This window comes from Schistocerca cancellata, chromosome 2 (assembly GCF_023864275.1).
Source record: "Schistocerca cancellata isolate TAMUIC-IGC-003103 chromosome 2, iqSchCanc2.1, whole genome shotgun sequence".
NCBI lineage: Eukaryota > Metazoa > Arthropoda > Insecta > Orthoptera > Acrididae > Schistocerca > Schistocerca cancellata.
In genome coordinates, this window is record NC_064627.1 from 401,227,799 (window position 1) to 401,249,494 (window position 21,696).

Sequence of the window (21,696 nt, forward strand, 5' to 3'; positions counted from 1 at the left end):
AGAGTCATTTTTTTAACACTATTCGGTCAAAACGTAAGGGAGACACCACTGTACTGCAGTAGTGATAAGGTGCAGAGGAATGAAAATTGTAAGATAAAACCAGTGATCTTTTACAAGCTACACTATTTCTAATTTTTGTTAATTTTTGTTTCATTCTGTTTTACCATGTATGTTGAAAAGGGACGCAACGAGCATCGTAATAGCCTTACGGCGTGAGTTTAAATCATTGAAGTAATTGCAACTGCAGTAGAGTAAATCAAATTGATTATATACGAATTATACGAATTGATATTTCCAAAGGGCCAACACTTCATCTTAAGAGCTTTCATTTTTGTTACGCGCCTACAGTTAATTTGTGCGTTTCCTTTTGGGCTTCTTAATTTAATTTGGCATATTAGTATATTATGCTTACGTTATATTGTGTATGGGTAACGATACTTGCACGTTTCAAACTTACCTATCACTAGGTCGCCAGATACGAGACCTTCCATGTGCGAATGCGAACGATCCACGTTGAAGTTAAGGTTCAGTTTATTGAACTGCAAATAGTTGCCGTTCTTGCGTTTCACAAGCTTTCCTCTGAGCGTAAAATCTCCATGGACGCCAGCTGTAATAGAGCAAGATTAAGGTTTCGTTATCAACACTCCCTACAACATAAAATATTTCGCAAATTTGATGGTGCAGTCAAGTTTGAGAGTACAGCCATCACTGTATTAAAAACTTAAGTATTAGGTTTGACCTACTTCTACCACTTCATCGTATACTATCTCTTTGGTGGAGGCCACTGACGCTATTGTAATAGCACGATCTGTCGGTAGCAGGAATAAGTGGTGGTAGGAAAAGAAATGTTCGTCATCAGATTGTGTCCTGGTAGGTAGGAAAGTAGTCACGTGGCAGCTGCTACACAAAGTCCTTCATGATACCGTAAATACAATGGTCTCATAGGACCGCGACGTATAACGTTGCTGATGGAGTTCGGTCCACCCGATGTGGTCTTTAATTTCGGTGTTCCCTTCATTGCTACTTGAGTCGCGAAGGCTACTCTATGTGCAGACAGCAGTTCCCACTATCTTCCTTGACGCTCCACAATATTAAAATTTAATGGCGGTCATTTCAACTCAGCTACGGTGAACAAGGGAATTTAATTCGCGAAACGAAACAGAGGGATTTTAGTGTCGTAATAAAATATCATTTTCCTGATCTGGAATGCTGCTGAAGAATCTTCTATATCACTCAAGCCACAATCTCAAGTAACACATTTACGTTTTCTTCCCATCTTGACTCAGGTGGACGGAACCCTCTGCGTAAGTGGTAACTTGTGAAGTAATGGGCTGTTGAGACATCCAGCTGCCTGCCTAACACACTTCCATCTGGCTCCGCCGCACTCGATTTTACCATTTCAGTGAAATTTCAAACAACGCTTTCTAGAATTCATCTTATCACATATAGTTCTTCTCAAGCGAACAAGTACAGTGTGCCATGAGTTCTCCTTTGAAATGGGAAATGTACCTGGAACAAAAACTAATGCTAATCTAAAGGTGAGAGGTAGATTACTTACTCGCGTTGCCGCTCACAGCTCCTTTCCCTTTCATGGACAGCTGCATGAACTTAGCGTCGACATTGTAGTCAGCCGCAAACATCAAATTAGGCATTTCCACTGCTCCAGAGAATTCTTGGTTCCGCACGTTGACGCTACAACATAGTGCAAAAAACTTCTTTAAATACGAAAGTAAAAAATATCCTAATTATGTAGCCTCACAACAAGTAATTTTTTAAAAAAACATTCAGCTGGGCAAATGGTGTGAAAAAATTGAAATAAGCATGTTAGATAATTCCAATATAGTGCTTCCAGACATTAATCAAGGATTATTCCTGGATACGGACTTCTTAAATCCGCTGCCGGAGACATATTCGTTGGCCTAGCTTTTATGCACGTTTTTCTGGAAATGTCCTACACGGTTACCGTTCGTTCTTGCCCTGGTATAAGTCAAATGAAATAACTCACGAAACGATTATTTAGTAATATCGTAGACGTTTTGCTGCCATTAGCTTCAAAGTACCATCAGTTACCACGTACCTGTCTTTATAAAAAGCATCTTTAGCAGAGTCCTGTATGTTTTAATTTCCTAAAGTTCGATCTCCACCTTCCTCACGGCGATTTCGTGTCCGTGTCCGGCAAAAAATAAACGTACATAACATTTAATGCGCAATTGGAGATCTCATAAGACTTACGGCACATAATAATTCACTGACGAGACTAATATTATATTATACTGGGAAGTATACTTCTGAGATACTGAAGGTTCACCGGTTGGTTCTTCCTTCCCGATATTCAACATTCACCTATGTTTTACACATTCACTAGGCCTCGTGTTGGTTATAATAAAATATTAACAGCAGTAGAATATCCTTTTCTTTTTTCTTTCATTCCATTTCTACTTCTTCACTGTTTCTTGTTCTGTATGGTCAAGCACAATGGAGGAAGAGACGTCTCGACTAAGACACTACATTCCGTCCTTTTTGCAGTCCTCTTTAGTTGTCCCGGACACACACTTTTAATCTACCTATCTGTCCATTACTAGGGCTTCTCACTCGCCTTCTGGCATCTAGTATCAGTCGCGCGGGTTAGCCGCGCGGTCTCGGGCTTCTTGCCACGGTCCGTACGGCTCCCCCCTCGGAGGTTCGAGTCCTTCTTCGGGCATGGGTATGTGTGTTATCCATAGCGTAAGTAAGTTAGTTTAAGTTAGATTAAGTAGTGTGTAGGCTTAGAGAACGATGACCTAAGTAGTTTGGTCCCATAACACCTTACCACAAATTTCCAGTTTCCAATCTAGTAGTACCAGCGCGTACAAATCTTTGGCCATTGTTCGTTATTTATACTAACTACGTTCTAGAATTCGACTCTTAACCAGACTCATAATTTTGGGGTACTCATACAGGTCTTGTAGCTCTCCATCGTAGAAAACTTTCCATTCTACGCTTCGCTATCTTCGTCGGTCATAACTGTTCCTACGATTGTTCATCTCACTAGTGGATAGCTGTTTCAGTGTCAGTTCCTTTCCCTAAATCTGACAGCCCTAAAAAACGTTAGGAAATTAGTACGGTGTAAATGGGCATAACGAGACGTCAGCAACGTGACTAATGACTCCTTCACTGCTCTGAATGGCAATTTTCATTACCTCTGATTTCCTCTATCCTCATTTCTTAAAGTCACCTCGGTTTCTACTTGATTTCCCATAGGACAGGATGGCGTATCATCTCAGCAAATATTACGAATCGTTGCAAAATGTTCTGTGATTCTTCTATACCTCTCTCGTGGCGAGTTTCGATTTTCAACCAACTTTTCCTGGTGTGAACAGAAAATGCCTCAGATACTTGTGTTTCTATCTCTTGCTAATTGGCATTGTGCCGATACACTTGTTAAAAGGGCCTTAAGAAACGACGAATCGGAAATCTTTTGTATGAATAGTCAGGAAATTTAGTTGTGCTGGCTTCATATAAAGTCACTGTTTTTAGAAAACTTTCTCTGAAAACTACCAACCTTTCTCTTTAACAATTCTCGAAAACCATAAAAAGTCATACATCGTCATTTGAAAAACTGCTTCAGCAGCTTTGTTGCTGAAAGAATTACGATAACTACAAATAAAGACAAATGCCCTCAGAATATTGTGATCTGTCTAAAATCATATGTATTGAACCATTACAAAACCGAAGGTGTGACAAATATCCTCGTTAAACAGCTTTAACTATTATAGAACATTGCCTGAAACTATCTTTAAACCGAAAGTATGTTTGAACACCGCAGTGCTTTACAACGCGCGGGCCTAACGGAGATGGTACGTCCTTTGTTTCCTGTTGACTGAACTTGCTCATCGAGCCATTCGTAAGGGACCTGTAGTTAAACGTCGATTTTAAACAGTGGTATCACTTAAAGTTTTTGACATGTAATGACCATTACCAGAAGCGAAGAAGCGGTAAGTGACAAAAGTTGAACGTTGAAGCCACAATCTTTGGAACATAAGACTGGCACCCATTTATCCAAGTAGCTGCACTATTACACGTGACGAAAACTACCTGTCAGTATTCCGCGCTATATGGGACTATCTGCGTAAGTATAACGTAATCTTATGTGTTTCCACCATATGAATCTGTTACATCGTTAGACAAAAATTTACAGCTGTAGTTCTTCTGATTTATCGTCCACCAAAAAATCTGGGGATTTCCACAGAGGAATGTGGAGCTCTAAAGGTCCGGTTACATCGTAAGATAATAAGAATTGTGCGAACTGACGAGTGATTGTATCATCAAGTGACTGACATAGGTGTTAGAAATGCGTTGTGAATGAAAAATAATACGAAAATGACACCCTAAAGGGCCTCTAAGGGAATGATGCAGTATCGGTACTCATTTCTATTCCTGTTGTTCAGCATCGATAATAAGAACCGTATTCTGTCATGTATATATGCAGACTGAAACGACGAATGAAAATTTGTACCAATGCTGGCACTCGAACCCAGGTCTCCTACTTACAAAGGAGATTCGTTAACCACGGAACCACGTTGGCGCAGTAGCTTTAGGTTTTGCACAACTCCATGGGCTACCCTTTCATGCCACCTGGCTCACTCCCTATACGGTTCACGCCCCTAAACTCGAATATCATTGCAGAGGTTCTTCAACTGCATTGGAATATCACCTCAGCATCGAACGAAACGGGGGATCCTGCCCGAAACACAGGCATAGGTACTTTAATCAAATGAAATTATACGGTTCTAGAAACTTTTTCAGTTCTCAAACATCTATGACGTATATGTGCAGACTGGATTGAAGAGGGAGGCGTCCTAGGAAAGTCACTGTGCCAAGGTGGCGTAGCGGTTAGCGCAACTGCGTAGTTAGCAGGAGAGTTGGGTTAGAATCCTGGCGTTTGTATAAATTTTCATTCGCCGCTTCAGTCTGCATATGTATTATATGTACATCGTAAACGTATGAGACGTGATAAGATCTCTGCAACCGTATAGTTTCATTCGTGTTCTGTCAGTTTGTGCTATATTTACCCCACAATACGTGGAACATTCGTGCACTGTAAGATATTTCTAAGGCACCTTCCTCTCCTGTACCAGTTGCCTTACTTGATCCTGTTGATCCTGGTCTTCTCGAGGCCGTACACCTTGATGTTGCTGGCGGTGACGCGAACGCGCTGTCCAGGAATCGGAGAGACCGTCACCTCGGAAACTTCCAGTGGGTCGATTGGTGGCACCTCCAGCTCCGGGATTCCTGAAGCAAATGCACACGCTCTTTGCTCAGACTCACTACACCAAGACTACAGTCTGTGTTAGTTCTGTTTGTTGCTGTGTAGAGTCAATATTGTTATCATTCTGAAGCACTTCAACTACCCAGATGTATGCTGTCTCCACTGTACACATCAAGCACGACCCCTATCCATCATTTCGTAATAGCATTTCTGCCTCTGAAGCAGAGGTAATGGGTTCGAGTACCGACTTCGGTAACTGAGTTTTAAATTTACTGTTATGTATGTCCAACATTTATGGCTAAATTATACAAACGAAAAAACTGGAGCTTTGGAGGACGAGGGGCTCGACTAGATGATATCATTCAAGTAGGATGAATATAAACCAGAATATGCATTGTAAATCCTCTGTTCGGTCCCCAAACAACGGTAGCTCCATTCTGCCGTTATAGCAAGGAGACGTTTTCTAACAGAAAAGTCATCCACAATGGAGAAATGATCCATGAGCGGCTCCTTCGTCCATTTAAATGCCTTTAACACGTGCGATTCAGGGGCAACATATGCTACTCACGATGCTTTTAATTTATTTAGATGATCTCTTCCTTTGACATGTAGATGCTGGGCCTTTCTAGACAGATTACGAAATGCCTCTGTTGTGCTTCTTTAAATAAGTGTGATTATTGGGATGTTCACAGCTACAGCCATGCCTCTCTCCTTAGATATTTTTCTGGAACTTGAATAAGTAACGAGGCGGAAAAGCAATGTGATACTTAAGCATTGAGAGTGGATTTCAGCAAGTCTTTATACTTTGACAGTTATTACGCGTTCAGTATCCACAGGAGGAAAATTTTAAAAGGTTCATTATAAAAGTTTTGGGTTTTGTTTCATTTATTTTCGACCCTTGGTTTTACCTTTTTGAAGCGACCTTTTAACTGTGTTAATCAGACAGTGCAAGATTTATTTCGTATATACAAAGTGTGTAACGCAATCAGTATTTCAAGTAAATCGCTGATTGACTGCATGTGATCTGTACCGGAGAATTTATGAAGGACGTTTCATAATATTCGATCGTGGGTCTTCCGCCCTAAGTGGTGTATTTGAGTCACGCACTATTTAATATGTAATAGGAGCCAGCTTTTTTCTGCACATGATATAACAATTGGAGTTAATGCAAGCACTGAAATGAAAAAAACAGTAAATTGTGTTTTGCCAAGCGTTATTAAATCATTACACACAACTTGGCTTGCTGCAAGCAGTAAAGGAAACAAAAGAAAAAGTTGGAGTAGGAACAGAAGTCTGGGGAGAAGGAATAAAATCTTTGAGGTTTGCTGATGACATAATAATTCTGTCAGACAGAGAAAAGGACTTGGAAGAGCTGTTGAACGGAATGGACAGTGTCAAGAAAGGAGGATAAAAGACGAACATCAACAAAAGAAAAACCAGGGTAATGGAATGCAGTCGAATTAAATCATGTGATGCTGAGAAAATTATATTAAGAAACGAGACACTTAAAGTAGTAGATGAGTTTTAGTATTTTGCAATCAAAATAACTGATGATGGTAGAAGTAGGGAGGTTATAATATGTAGACTGGCAATGACAAGGACATCGCTTCTGCAGAAGAGAAATTCGTTAATATCGAGTATAGATTTAAGTGTCAGGAAATCCTTCCTGACAGTATTTGTATGGAGTCTGGCCATGTATGGAACTGATAAATGGACGATAAACCGTTTAGACAAGAAGATAGAAGCTTTTGAAATATAGTGCTACAGAAGAATGCTCAAGATTAGATGGGTAGATCAGATAACTAATGAGGAGGTACTGAACAAATTGTGAAGATGAGAAATTTGTGGTATAACCTGACTAGAAGAATAGATCGGTTAGTAGGACATAGTAGGACACCTTCTGAGGCATTAGATGATCATCAATTTGATACTGAAAGGAAGCTTGGGTGGGAGGGGGGCGGGAATCTTAGAGAGACGCCAAGAGATGAATACGGTAAACAGATTCAGAAGGACGTAAGTTGCAGTGGTTACTCGGAGATGAAGAGGCTTGCACAGGATAGAGTTGAATGGAGAGCTGCATCGAATCGGTCTTTGGACTGAAGACGACAACAACACATGATATTCGATTTTTTTCTCTTTGATAATTCCTTCCGTAACATAACTGAGCTGTTAAACAGAAACAGATAATTTACGTACCTCTAAATACACAATATGTAACTGTATTACACATGTGTAACAGCTACGCGTATTCCACGCTATTTCACTAGATGTTTATACGAGATCAGATCAAAAGTATCCGGACAACTAATAGTTGACGTAAGTATCGTCAGTGTCCACCCGCCGCCTTTATGACTCACCTCCGCTGGGGACACTTTGAATGATGTGTTTGTAGAGGAATGGCAATCCAGTCTTCTTAGGAGCCAGAGATGGTGGATGCTAGAGCCTGGAGCGAAGCCGAAGTTCTAACTCATTTCAAAAGTGTTCAATTGGGTTAGAGTCGGAACTCCGGGCAGGCAAGTTCATTTCAGAAATGCTGTTCTCAGCGAAACATTGGCTCACACATGCTTCTCTATGAAGCGATAGGCTGTCATGCTTATACAATCAGTCTTCGTCTCCGAATTGTTCCTCTGTTGTAACACCAGATCCTTCAGAATTTAGCGTTATCTTAAGAACAGCAAGGAGACCATACACTAACCTAGAAAGACGTCCCCAAACCGTGACACCACCTCCGCCATACTTCAGTGTTGGCAGGTAAGGTTCTCCAGGTATTCACCATACCCGGTACTTTCTTTGGGTTGCGCAGGGTATAGCGTGGTACATCATTTCAGGTGTTTCCATTCATCCACTGTCCAGTAGCGTCGCCCTTCACACCACCTCAAGTGACGATTAGCAGTGACTAAAGAAACGAGTGGCTTATAAGGAGCTGCTCGACCATAGTACGTCATTCAGTTTCGCTCTCGTAGCACTGTGGGACTCATAAGTCATCTTCCCCAACGTCCGACTGTCCCTGCCTATCAGTATATGAGGTCTGCCTTCACAATCACATCATCAACAGTCGATGTGGGCAGCTTTAGAAGTATTGACAAGCCCCTGATGGATTTGTTATCCAGATGACACGTAATGACCAGTCCTCGTTCGAAGTCCCAGAGCTCTCCTGACCCAACCATCCTGCTGTCACTGCTTCCCTACTGACAACACAAAAGTCCCCTCCTCCTTCTATACTGGTGGAATCGTGACGTCTAGCGGTCCATTCTGCATTACAGAAGGGTGTCGAGAAATATTTGAACAGAGATTTAATTCATCGTCAACCGAATTATAGGTAGCTGTTGTGTTTTAGAGAGTGCTTCTATGAACACAGTGACTGGAAGAGTTCGTCAGTGTGATCTCTTCAGTTGCTACACTGGCCGTCGACGTGACAGTCTAGAGCGGGATGGGCAAGTGGTCTGAGGGTGAGGGACATATGGGACACTGCATTTAAAAAGTGGTGAAGGCTCCTGGCTTTTTACGTGCCATCGTGTCAAGAGTGCACCGCGAGTGATTCGATTCATGAGAAAAAGGCTTATGTCAGAATCAACTGCCATGGGCAACAGCGTGTCGGTGACATGGGTCTGTCTTGGAACGTGACAGTTAATGCCCAGCCACAGTGCACGAGGTGACTCACCATTTCCACCCCGAGTCACCCGCCAAAACTACGTTCGTCCTGTGTGGTACAAAGCCACTGAAATTAGCAGTTCCAGCAGTTAGAACAGGCTCAGGAACATCACCCCTCGACGCTTCAAGTAAGGAGTGCCACCTTCACTGGTGAGTCGCTGTACACGCCAATGAGAAGGAATTAGTTCGTCTAGAATCAAGTGAATTAATGCACTCCGCTAATCAAATGGGCATCATTGAATCTGTTGGTGGAGGTATTCTAATGCATAAATAATCTGAAACAGCGTTCCAGCTGTGTTTACGACGCTCTCTCAGCGGTGAGTCGTTACAGCAACCTATTGGCTGACCATGTGAATTTGACTGCTGGTCTACAGCACCCAGCAGGCGCCATGTACTTTCAACAACACGGTGCCCCACAATCAGTCACACCTCAACTGTCAGGGCGCTCATTGAGCGTACAGCCTCAGGTGATCTGACCTCAGTCACACTGAGCACATGTGGAGCGCAATCGAACCACTCTCCAACACTTGTGGATGGTCGTGAATCGGGAAGGCTCCCTGGCACCTAGCGTGGGTTGCGTTCCCACGATGTGAGACCGCCGTTATCAATGTCAAAGTGGATTCTACAGGAGTCTGGCCAGCAATCTTTAATCAGTTCGCTCATGAGTGTGCATCAACAGGTTTACATTTAACGAAAATGTGTAAGAAAATCGCGTGAATGTTAAGCCCACTCTTTTACATTTCACTCGCTAGTGAATAAGCTTGTTAGAGCTCATTCACGTTTTATGTTACATCCAAGTTGAAAACAAGTTGAAACGTTGCTGATCGTATTACTTTCTTTTCCAAATCAGTAAATACATTAGGCATCTGTACATCTACATCTACGTGGATACTCTGCAAATCACGCAAGAGTGCCTGGAAGAGGGTTTATCGAAGCAGAATTCTTAACATGCTTAAAATTAATGCATGGAGAAATGTTCTTTCTAGAAATGAGTACATCTTAGACAGATATCCAAGTTAAAAATAGGGTAAAAGTCAAAATAAAGGTAAAAAACCATTGACATGTAGAATCACGGTAGTTACATATAAATTTTACGATCTACTTCTATGGACTACACTCCAGCAGCAGTTACAAGACAGAATGCTGTTTGGTTGCAGTATACTGCTGTCTGTACGAAACCTGCGCTTACCTTTCATCAGTGCGGGTCTCAGCTTCTCGATAGCATTCGAAACACAGGCGTTGATGTCAGGGTCATTCCTCGGACACACGGGGACGTAGTCCGCTGCAACAAACAGAACGCAGCAGTGTTATACCCTGAAACAACAGTTACACTTTATAAAAGTTCTCTTTCCTGTTTACGTTTAACGTCAAAACTAATTAAAATGATGTTTGCGGTGTTATTAGATGAATAAAAGTCCTCTTGTTCGAAAAGAGGGATTATACTACTCGTTATTAGATTTTGCTTTTTCATCTAATTATTGGCTATGTAAATACTAAGAAAATCAAATTATGAGAAGTTAAGTTGAATTGCAGGTTTTTTCTTTTTACAGAGAAGCGTCGTCTGGCTAGAAGAGATAAATAAGAAACAACTGAAATCAATTAACATGTATGTGAAGCTTCCCTCCCATAGCATAGGAATAGCTTCGTGATAACTCTACGAAAAGAAGCACTTCAGTTAACGGTGAGGTCCTTCGCAGTTGGAGAGACGCCGGCGAAGGCACGGCGGAGCCCTTCCACGTCAGCAGAAGACCCGCCCGTTCATCGAGGTGTTCACCAGGCACAATGATACTTATTTTCTCCAATAGCGAGTAGCGAATTTTGTGTATTATTCGTTGCCTGTACTAGTTATTCGTTACAACCAAACAGATAACACAGAAGCTAAATTTACGACTGATGACAAAATGAATCTTCAATTGCGAACATTTTAGATTAAGTTTGACAGTGACCGTTTCGAATATCCCTTTGAAATACGAAGAACTATAACGTCATATTTATTGTTCTTCCCACTACGCGTTTCGGAGGCTTTATTTCCAACATGCGCTGGAGTTATGTCAGTTAATAATGCATGGGTGCACGTATTTTATGTACGATTTTTGCGCGCAACTTACGGCCCTGTCTTTCAATGGTCTCAGGCGGTTATTCCAGTAGTATTTACATCTGACATACATTCCCTCTAAACTGAACTAAGGCAAATAAGCTTTGATTTATTTTATATGCAGTGTATGTGACGTAAATACGAGGGTTATGCAGAAATTTAAGTCTGATTTACTGTAAAATGTAATCCATCACAGATTTTTTTTCAAAAAAATGTTTTAATTAATTCCTTACAAGTTTCACTATTATTCTAAGAAGTTTTCATCTTTGTGTAAGCATCTGTCATAACGTGGTACAAACGTTTGTATCGCTAAGACATAGACATCAGTCGCCTGTGTGAACAACCAGTCTTTAACTGCTTCTTTCACCTCGTAATCCACACCCCCCACTCACCTCCCTTTGGGTTTCGAATAGGCTCGAGGTATTCCTGCCTGTCGTAAGAGGCGACTAAAAGGAGTCTCACACGTTTCGGCCTTTATGCGATGATCCCCTGTAGGGTCTGACCTCCATTTTTCCAAATTCTACAGAAGTGCAGGCCATATGGGGAAGGACGCCTTAGGTTGTGCATGAGTTATCCATAGTGCCATTAGATTGGATCTGCTGAACCTCTTGTCATGGCTTTGCATCTCCACGTGCAATTCAACTATCTGGGCGAGGACACTCTCTGGGGTAGGTCATCTTCTTCCGTCGTCTCCTGTCCCCTTTTGCCCCCATGACAATACTGGATTTCTCTGCGCCTAATATCCAGCACGGTACCCAGCCCATTGTGGTGGGGCTATCATGTACCCATTTGGTGGTAGCCCCCTGACAATACAGGGATTGCACTGTTGATACCTGAGCTGTAAACTCCCCATGTATGCCAAGGAGTAGATGCCTGTCGTCCTGGAGCATCCGGACTCCTGGCAATGGCCATCAAGCCAGGTGGCCTTTGCCGTGGCTGGATGGCGCCCATTGGGAGAGCCCCTGATCGGAGTCAGTGGCATCAGAGCGGATGACCCGCAATGAAGTGGACTATCTTTTGCTGGGGACCGAATGGCCCCAGCAGTCTCTAAGAAAGGAAAGAGTGGTTACAACACTGACAGGTATGATCCTAAATCATTCCCCTCCTTAGCAACACCTTGGGAGGCACGTAGGGCTTCAGAGCGACAGGATTCTTATTCGCCAATTTACTTATTTTGCAGCAGAACTGATGGGTACTCCTTTATGGAAGCAAAGCCTCTGTTTTTTGTTGAGCACCTGGAAGATAAGTTTGGGGAAGTGATAGCGCTATCCAAAATGCACAATGGGTCAGTTTTGATTAAGACAGCTTCCCCAACCCAGTCCCGGGCGTTACTCGCCTGTGACAAGCTGGTTGATATCACTGTTTCAGTCACTCCCCACAAAAGCCTCAATATGGTCCAGGGAATTATTTTTCATTGCGACCTCCCGTTACACTCCGATGACGAGCTACATGCCAATTTAGAAAGGTGGGGTGTTCGTTTGATCTGGCGCGTTTATAGCAGACCCAAGGACAATAGGGTTGACACTGGTGCCTTCATCTTGGCCATTGAGGGTGATTCGTTACCTGAAAAGATCAAGGTTATGATTTACCGGTGTGACGTCCAACCCTTTGTCCCTCCCGTTATGCGATACTTTAAATGTTGGAAATTTGGGCACATGTCCTCCCGGTGCCCTTCCAATGCCACTACAGCTGTTCACTGCATCTGAATACTCCATGTGTGCCTCCTCTTACCTGTGTCAACTGTGGACAGCATCACTCCCCTGCTCGCCAGCCTGCCCGGTACTCCAAAAGGAGCGCAGAATTATGATGCACAAGACCCTCGCTGGACAGCCTACCTTAGCACAAGGCTAAACTAAAATATGAACCACTAAACCCTGCTGCCATGCTATCTTCATATGCTGCCGCCGCAACGGCGTCGCAATCGATGACGTCGTTATGCCCTTCCTCTAAGGTTGGTCCTGCGGGCCCTCAGGGTCGCCCATCTTCCTCCCGCATCCAGGTGGCTGGAGGTAAATCCTCTTCTGTTGCTCCCTGAGCTTCTACTTTGAGAGCATCGCCCCCCAAAATGCCAGGGGACATCTGTTCCCTCCACCCAGCTGGGGAAGCAATGGCCTCCCCTGGCTCCTCTTATGCGGAAGGAGTCCCTTGCGACGCTACTTTCCACAGTCCCCCCCACCCCCGTAGCCCAGTGGACACCACCCAGTGGTTGAAATATCCACTGGCTGCTGGTGGACGGGCTTCAAGGTCATCCTCTGTCCCTGAAGCTACTTCCAAGAAGCCCTCCTGGCAAGCACCCAAGGAATGGCAAGAGGGCAAAACTTCAAAGAAGAAGTCCACTAATAAATGGGAGCCTCCAGTGCTGCCTACACCAGCACTCCACCACAGATATGTGTCCGAGGTCGAGGTGGAGATTCTGGCATCCCCTGAGGACCTAGATTTCGCTGATGCCTCGGATGCAATGGTACTAGATGCCAACGCTCAATCAGTGGCGACAGGTGATTATGAGGCCTAATGTGCCTCCTTGGTCACTCCATGAGACCCCATATAACAGAAAGCTTCATTCTCCAGTGGAACTGCGGTGGCTTTTTCTCCCAACTGGCTGAGTTATGTCAACTCTAAGCAATAAACCTGCATTTTTCATTGTCCTTTAAGACACCTGGTTTCCCACAATGCGGACACCCACCCTTCATGGCTACTGGGGATACTACAAAAACCATCCTGCCTCTGACAGACTGTCAGGTGGAGTGAGTATTTTCGTCCTCACCTCTGTCTGTAACGAACTTGTGCCCCATCAAACAGCTTTGGAAGCTGTGGCTGTCAGGGTGAGGACACTGCAGGAAATTACCATCTGTTACATTCTCTCCAGATGGTGAAGCCCCACCCCATATTTTGGCTGCATTCATTTCGCAACTCCCCCCCCCCCCTTTTCTGCTTCTGGGTGATTTTAACACCCATAACCCTTTGTGGTATGGAGCCAAGGTTAATGTCCATGGCAAAGATGTTGAGGACCTACTCACTGGCCTCGACCTTTGCCTACTAAATACACGTGCCCCCACACATTTCAGTGTGGTAAATGGCACATATTCAGCCATTGATCTCTCGGTTTGTAGTCCTTACCTTCTCCAGTTTACTTTCCCTACCACAGCGTTCCTCTTCTCAGCGCCTGCCCAGGTGGGTTCTTCCCAAGGCTGACTGGAACACTTTCACATCTGCTACCCACATAGAGTATCTATTGTATGCCACCATCGATGAAGTGATCCATGTCGTCACTAATAATATTGTTCCCGCAGCTGAATCAGCAATCCCTCATTCATCTGGTTACCCCCAGTGGAAGTCAGTTCATTGGTGGTCACCTGAAATCACTGCAGCCATTAGAGATTGTAGGTGGGCCCTCCAACGACATAAGCGCCACCTATACCCGGAGAACCATATTACCTTCAAATGGATCTGAGTGCAGGTTTGCCTCCTCATCAAACGAAGGAAACAGGAGTGTTGGGAACGCTATGTCTCCACAATTGGAACAGGACCTCCCCCACCCAGGTTTTCACCAAGCTCTGCCGACTTTATGGCTACCAGAACCCAGCAGGTGAATCTGGAATTTCCAAAAAGGAGCTGTCTCAGCCAATCTCGACGTAATTGCAGGGCATCTTGCTGAGCATTATGCTCACATCTCTGCATCGGAGAATTACCACCCAACCTTTCGTCTCCTCAAACAAAGGGTGGAGCGACAACAACTCTTTTTGCTCCACGTCACCCTGAGCCTTATAACGCTCCCTTCAGTGAGTGGGAATTCCTGTCCTGACACATCCCCTGGCCCAGGTCACATCCATTCACAAATGCTGAAACATCTCTCAACGGATTCCCAACGCTACCTCCTAGCTGTCTTCAACAGCATTTGGAGCGATAGCGACTTCCCATCGCAATGGCGGGAAAGTGTCATCATTCCAGTGCTAAAGTCCAGGAAGAACCCACTAGATGTTGACAGTTATCATCCCATCAGCCCCACCAATGTTCTGTGCAAGCTGCTTGAACATATGGTGAGCCAGCAGTTGTGTTGGCTTCTTGAGTCTTGGGACCTCCTGGCTCCGTCCCAGGGCTGTTTTCACCAAGGACGCTCCACCATCGACAACTTGGTGTACCTGGAGTCTGCCATTCAACCAGCCTTTTCCTGGCGACAACACCTCATTGCCATCCTTTTAGATCTCACGAAGATCTACAAAACCATTTGGCGACACCACATCCTCGCTACACTGCATGAGTGGGGTCTGGGGTCCACTCCCGATTTTTATACAGAACTTTTTATCACACCACACTTTCAGAGTGGTGTGCTTCCCATAGTGCACCCCATATACAAGAGAATGGGGTCCCACAGGTATCTGTCCTGAGTGTCCCACTCTTTTTAATTACCGTCAATGGTCTTGCATTAGCAGTAGGATCGTCAGTATCTCCTCTCCTACACGCTGACGATTTTTGTATTTCGTTCTGCTCCTACTGTTGCGGCTGAACGCCGTCTGCAGGGAACTATACAGAAGGCGCAATCGTGAGCCCTCACTCACGGCTTTTAGTTTTCGGCCACCAAAACTTGCGTGATACACCTTTGTCGTCATCTTACCATCCAGCGCCATCCAGAACTTTACCTTAATGACCAACTACTACATGTAGTGGAGAGTTACCGCTTTCTGGGACTGATCTTCAACGCCTGCTTAAGTTAGCTTCCACATCTTTGTCAGCTTAAGGACAAGTGCTGGCGGCACCTTAATCTTATTCGATGCCTGAGCCACACAGACTGGGGTGCTGTTGCATCTGTACCAAGTCCTTCTACAGTCCTGTATTGTTTACGGGAGCGTGGTATATAGTTCAGCAGCCCCCTCTACACTGAGTCTACTAGACCCCTTCCACCACTGAGGGGTTAGCCTCGCGACGGGTGCCTTCCGATCTAGCCCCGTGAACAGCCTACTTATGGAAGCTGCGGCTCCAGCGGCAGCTATTCCTCGGAAATTCTACCGCCCACATATATGGCTCGCCTCGCCATCCAAATTACCGTCATCTTTTCCCCAACATGGCTGTCCATCTCCCACAACGGCGGCCTAGAACTTGACTTCCCTTCGCCACCCGTGTCTGTTCACTTCTTCATGAAATCGGCGCTTCTCCTCACCACCTTTTTTCTGCAGGTCCACTTCATACTTCGGCCACGGCCACGGTTGGACCTATTGCAAAGCCCCAAAGGCTCAGTTCCACCTGAGGCCCTCTGTCGGAATTCTATCTCTGTTCTTGTCTTTGAGGGCTCAGAAATAATCTACACCGATGGATCACTGGTTGATGGTCTTGTTGGTTACGTTTATGCTCACGTTGTCCATACTGAACAACGCTCCTTGCTGGATGGCTCAGCATTTTCACAACAGAGTTGGTTGCCATCTATCGCGCTCTTGATCACATCCGCTCCTGCTCTGGAGATTCCTTTATTTGTAGTGACTCCTTAAGCAGCCTACAAGCTCTCGACCAGTGCTTCCCCAGGCATCTTTATGTACTCTTAATCCAGGAGTCTCTTTATGCCCTCTACACCAGTGGACGCTCAATGACCTTCATTTGGACCCCAGGCCATATCGGGATGCCAGGCAATGAGCTTGCTGACAACCTGGCCAAGCAGGCCACCAGTAAACCATCTCTGGAGATTGGCCTACCGGAGACCGATTTGCGAGCAGTCTTCCGCCGCAATGTTTTCGCGATCTGGGATACTGAATGGGCATTCTGAGTACACCAAATAAACTACGTGCTATCAGGGAGACGACGAAAGTGTGGCGGTCATCCACGCAAGCCACTCCCAGGGAATGTGTTGTCCTTTGCCGCTTCCGCATTGGCCATACGTGGCTAACACTTGGCTACATTCTCCATCGTGGGGACCCACCACGGTGTCGCTGTGGCTCACTTCTGACTGTCGTGCACATCTTCCTTGACTGCCCAATTTTAGCTGCTCTGCGGCGGACTTTTAACCTTCTCAGCAGCCTTTCTTCGGTGTTGGGTGACAATTCCTCAATGGAAGATTTAGTTTTACTTTCTAATTCGTGAAGGGTTTTTTTATCATGCCATATAAGGGTGGGCGTTTGGCCTTCTCTCTGTGGCCTCCACCTTCCCTCCAATTTAACTTTGTCAACCTTTCTTTGCATTTGTTTGTGTTCATCTTTTCCCTACATGTGTTCATCTTGCCTTGTCTTTTTGGAGTGGACGTTTTAATGTGTTGCAGAGCGGCTGGCTCATCCTCTTTTATTCTTGTGATCAGCCAGCCCAGACCATCAGCTCTATGGTTTTAATACAATCTTCTATTTTTCCTTATGGTGTATGTTTTCCCTGTGAACTGGTTGTACCATTTGTTTTCTATTTAGGTGTTGTTCCGCATTCATGATGATCCTGTAGTTTGGTCCCTTTATCCCCCAAACCAACCAACCAACCTCGTCATCTGTCGCGAAGTGTTCGCAGCCGAGAAACTCCTTTAGACAGCGGAACAATTGAAAATCGCTCGGCAACAAGTCTGGATCGTGCAGCAGGTGGACGGTCTATTCTCATCCTAAAGTTCTGATCAGATTTTGGGTGTGAATGGCAGAATGGGATCTGGCATTATGACGCAATAGCAGAATTCCAGACTCAGAAGGCCACATCGCTTAGTCTATTACGAACAATGAAGTTCAGCCAGGATAGTGCAAGTATGTAGCTGCGTCAACTATTGCCCCTTACTCATAACCCTACTAAAAAATCTCCATTTCTGTCCCAAAAATCAGTTGCCATAACCTGTCTTGACATTGTCTGCTTGTCTTTGACTTTGATACGCGAATCGGGTGACGCCATTGCATTAACTGACGTTTAGATGTAAGGGTCATGTAAGAAACTCACGTCTCGTACCCTATGTCAGATCTCTAAAAATTGATCACCTTTCTTATGATATCAGTCCAGGCACAAGCCGTTCTTTCCATTTTGTGTTTTCCGATATGCAGCCTGGGAACGAAATGTGTACAGAATTTCCTAAATTACAATTTTTCTAAGACAAGTCCAAAGTTTTTACACCCGCATTTGAAAATTTCAGTGCTAAAGCTGAAATTGTCATTCGCTGGTCTTCACGAATCTTTTCTTCCGCGGCTTCGACCGAATCTTCTGAGATCACTAATGGTCGACCTGATCGCAGTTCATCGCAGACATTTCCCCTCCGTCCTTGAAAGCTCTCACCCATTTAGACACCTTGCCGTCACTCATCGCAATGGAACCCTGCGCCTTACTTATCTGTCGATGAATTTCCGCTGCTACAACGTTCCTTTCCATCAAAAACCGTATCACTGAGCGTATTTCGTAGTCAATGGGCTGATTAATTGTTTTAAACATTTTGAACTGAGACTGTAAACAGCACACTGCAACAATAACAATGCAAATACCGCCGTTCGACGAACAAGGTATGTCGGCAGTCGGTGCGCTTGCGTGTTTCAGTGTTCGTGCGATATACGATAGTTAGGGCGATTCAGACCTTACTTTCCGAATGACCCTCGTACTACTGGAAAAGCTGCGTGTGACCACTAAAATACTGTGCACCAGGTTGCATGCCAAAGCCCTACATATCCAAAAGGGAATGGACAAGTGCAGATGAAAGTGTATTAATTATATTTAGCTACATGTTTTAATTATTATAATACATTTTACTTAAAGTCGATCTTCGGTATTTTATAGCCTTACCTGGTAAAGGGTGAGTAGTGATAGAAACAATGGTGTTAAACAGCTTTTGAAGTACTATCGCAAACAGCGTTCAAGTGCGCATGATACGTCATACATCCATAATAAGATAGTAAGAAAGCTCTGTGTTACAAAGATTATAGCTGTATGTTAGCTACGGCAGCAGGATCTTTGTCGTCTTCACATACAGTTCGTACGTTTCTACTCCGTCACTGAAAGGGCTAGAGCCTTTGAAACCGATACAAATGGCATTCTTCTTATTTTATCACCACAATCCTTCTTCTAAGTTTATGATGTCATAGTCTTTCGAAAATGTTTAAATAGGTAGGCCTACTGAGAATTCGCAGATAGGTGGAACTTGGCTGTGTCATTTGAAAACAAAAGAAAGAATGTGTAAGGGTAGAGAGGATGGGCAGGAAAATAGTGTTAGAAAATTGCTACTACCATACAGATATTCGAGTATTCGAGATGTATCCATCGTGCTTACAAGGCAGATTATCTAACAACCAAATATTGCGTAGAAGTATGACTGTATAACGAAAGCGCACCATAACGTGAATTAACATACAGTCAGAACCGTTTCTCGACCGTTAAGACCCAGTGCGCTGCCTGCAGAGGAAAGGCGTGGGGCTGAGGCGACCATAAAACACTCGTACAGCGCAGCCACTTCAGTGTCATCCATCGATTCATTCCCTATGCTTACACCATGATTTTGGTAATAGAGAGAAAAATTCAAATTATTTTCTTTTTCTTGTTAAATTAGAAATAATTCGATGTCCTATAAGATTCATGTTCCAGAAAGATTCTCGGTTTTATTCCACGCTCTTTATGGAGGGAAAGGATGATTTGCGGTGCTTTTTGAAGAGCAGATCTATACGAAAATGCCACGAAAAGTAACGGCTGTATGTTTACATTTCAGTGTTGATGTTTTTTCTTATTGCACTGCAGCTCTAGATTTCAATTGACAGTGTAGCTATTACCAATGCGTTATAAGTAGTCATTCCAACCTAATTCAGGCTTGTGGATTGTGTCATTATAATTACGAACAGTCTCCATGACTACTAATAACGTAGTGATGACAGCTACACAATCGGTTGAAATCTAGCTCTACAATACAATAAAAAGGACAGAGGACATTACAACCAGCTTCCAGTAATGGAGACTGCTTCAGTTTTTGTTCTGGCATGGCAGAAATGAATGACGACACAGTATTGACTGTTGTATTTATCCCACTCCGATATGAGATAACCACTTCTCGTCACCCATGGCGATGTGGGAAAACAAACCATCTCCATCTTGTCGGTAGTGCTCGAAAAATGTTCGTCCACTTTTCATCAAGCACGTTCGTACAGTCAACACTTCATTACTATACATCCCTAAACCAAGCACACTTCTTAATGAATTTAAGTAGTTCTAAATAATTTTCAGACAAAAATGGAATTACTACAAGTACTGGCAACAGCAACGATTTTCGGGGCGACTGTTGTTTGCTTTCACTTAGCAATAGATGTCAGTCTTTTGATTCAATAGTTGTTTGACTAAACAACGATTAAATCAAAAGACTGACATCTATTGCTCCATATGTCATGTACTGATGCAAGTTATTAGTTTTTAAGATGATAGATGCACTGCCGTTCAAATCTAGATCTGCAGTGCAATGGCTGAAATACAATGTGTGTGTGTGTGTGTGTGTGTGTGTGTGTGTGTGTGTGTGTGACGCTCCCGAAACTGAGACGTGACATCTAAAGCCAATGCCGCAGAAACTGTCACCTTGGATAGTGCTCCTTCACGACAACGCAAGTCTATTCATTTTGCACAGTTCCCTACTAGTTTCGCTCAGTGGCCATTATCAAGCTTAGCTGAAGATAAAGTTATACCATAATTTGAACAAAAGTAATTTGCTCTTTTTGAGACCATCATAGTACGTAAAAAGTTTCTCACAATAATAACTGTGAAAGTTAATTTTCGATAAGAACCCACACCGACAGCTAGCAGCTCAATCATGCCTGTCCCCCTGATGGTTGAGGGCTCCCACCTTGCTGCTTCCCCCACACCTACTTTGGGATGGATGACTCCCCAGCCACCAGGGACATTGGTCCCACCTCCCAGGTGGATACGAATCACCTTCCACTGGCTTCTCTCGCCAGGAAGGAGTCCTTCAGGACACTTCTTTCCAAAGTTTCCACCGGTCTACACCTGGACACCAGCTACAGTCAGCCGGTCGCAGGGCTTCGCCGAGGCAGAGATATCGGCAGTCCCTGAGGCCTCGGTTCGCACCACACAACGGAACACGGAAAAGACGTACGTTCATGTTCAGAAAAAAACAGAACACCTCGCCGGCCGTGTGACCGAACGGTTCTAGGCGCTTCATTCCGGAACCGCGCTGATGCTATAGCCGTAGGTTCGAATCCTACCTCGGGCATGGATGTGTGTGATGTCCTTAGGTTAGTTAGGTTTAAGTAGTTATAAGTCTAGGGGACTGATGATCTCAGATGTTAAGTCACATAGTGCTTGGTGCCATCTGAATTTTTAGAACACCTCGAACGACTAGAGAAAGGACGTTCGTATGCTCTGCTGATTAGCATTTGAATCATGTCGGCCTGCGGGTTCAACATCAGCATCGATATCACGGCGCAGCACCACCTACTGGTAAAATGTCCCTGCCCTGTAAACCTAGCTGCCCTGCAGCAGACTCTTAATCTCCCTGACTCGCTACCCCTCGTGTTGCGAGACGATGCCCTAGCGGCTGACTTAGTTTTATGTTTCATTTGTGAAGGGGGCTTTCACCACTCTTTCAGGAAGTGCCCATTGAGGGGTTGGCAGAACACTCTGTTGCCTCCTTTGCTCAATCCAGGTTGTGGCTGTCTCGGCTTGGTGGTCCAGCCCGTTCTTCAGCCTACCTGCTCTTTTACTCTTCTTGCTCACTGTCGCGTGATCTGTTAGACTTGTTCACTTTTTGTCTCTCTCTGTGCTTCAGTTGCCCTGTTCGAAC

At 44.3% G+C, this 21,696-nt stretch overlaps 1 protein-coding gene across 2 annotated transcripts in view; it reads right to left on the minus strand.

The window, feature by feature from the left end:
- The window catches only part of LOC126161838 (uncharacterized), a 55,389-nt gene that overhangs the window by 17,594 nt on the left and 16,099 nt on the right, over positions 1–21,696 (minus strand). For both annotated transcript variants that reach the window (XR_007534964.1, XM_049917943.1), the window contains exons 2-5: positions 10,089–10,181; positions 5,127–5,271; positions 1,559–1,692; positions 458–607 (exon numbers count right to left, since the gene is read on the minus strand). Coding sequence is in view for 1 of the 2 variants with exons in the window: in XM_049917943.1 (XP_049773900.1) it covers positions 458–607; positions 1,559–1,692; positions 5,127–5,271; positions 10,089–10,181 (522 nt within the window). In the remaining variant the exon portion in view is untranslated. The remainder of the gene's footprint in view (positions 1–457; positions 608–1,558; positions 1,693–5,126; positions 5,272–10,088; positions 10,182–21,696) is intronic.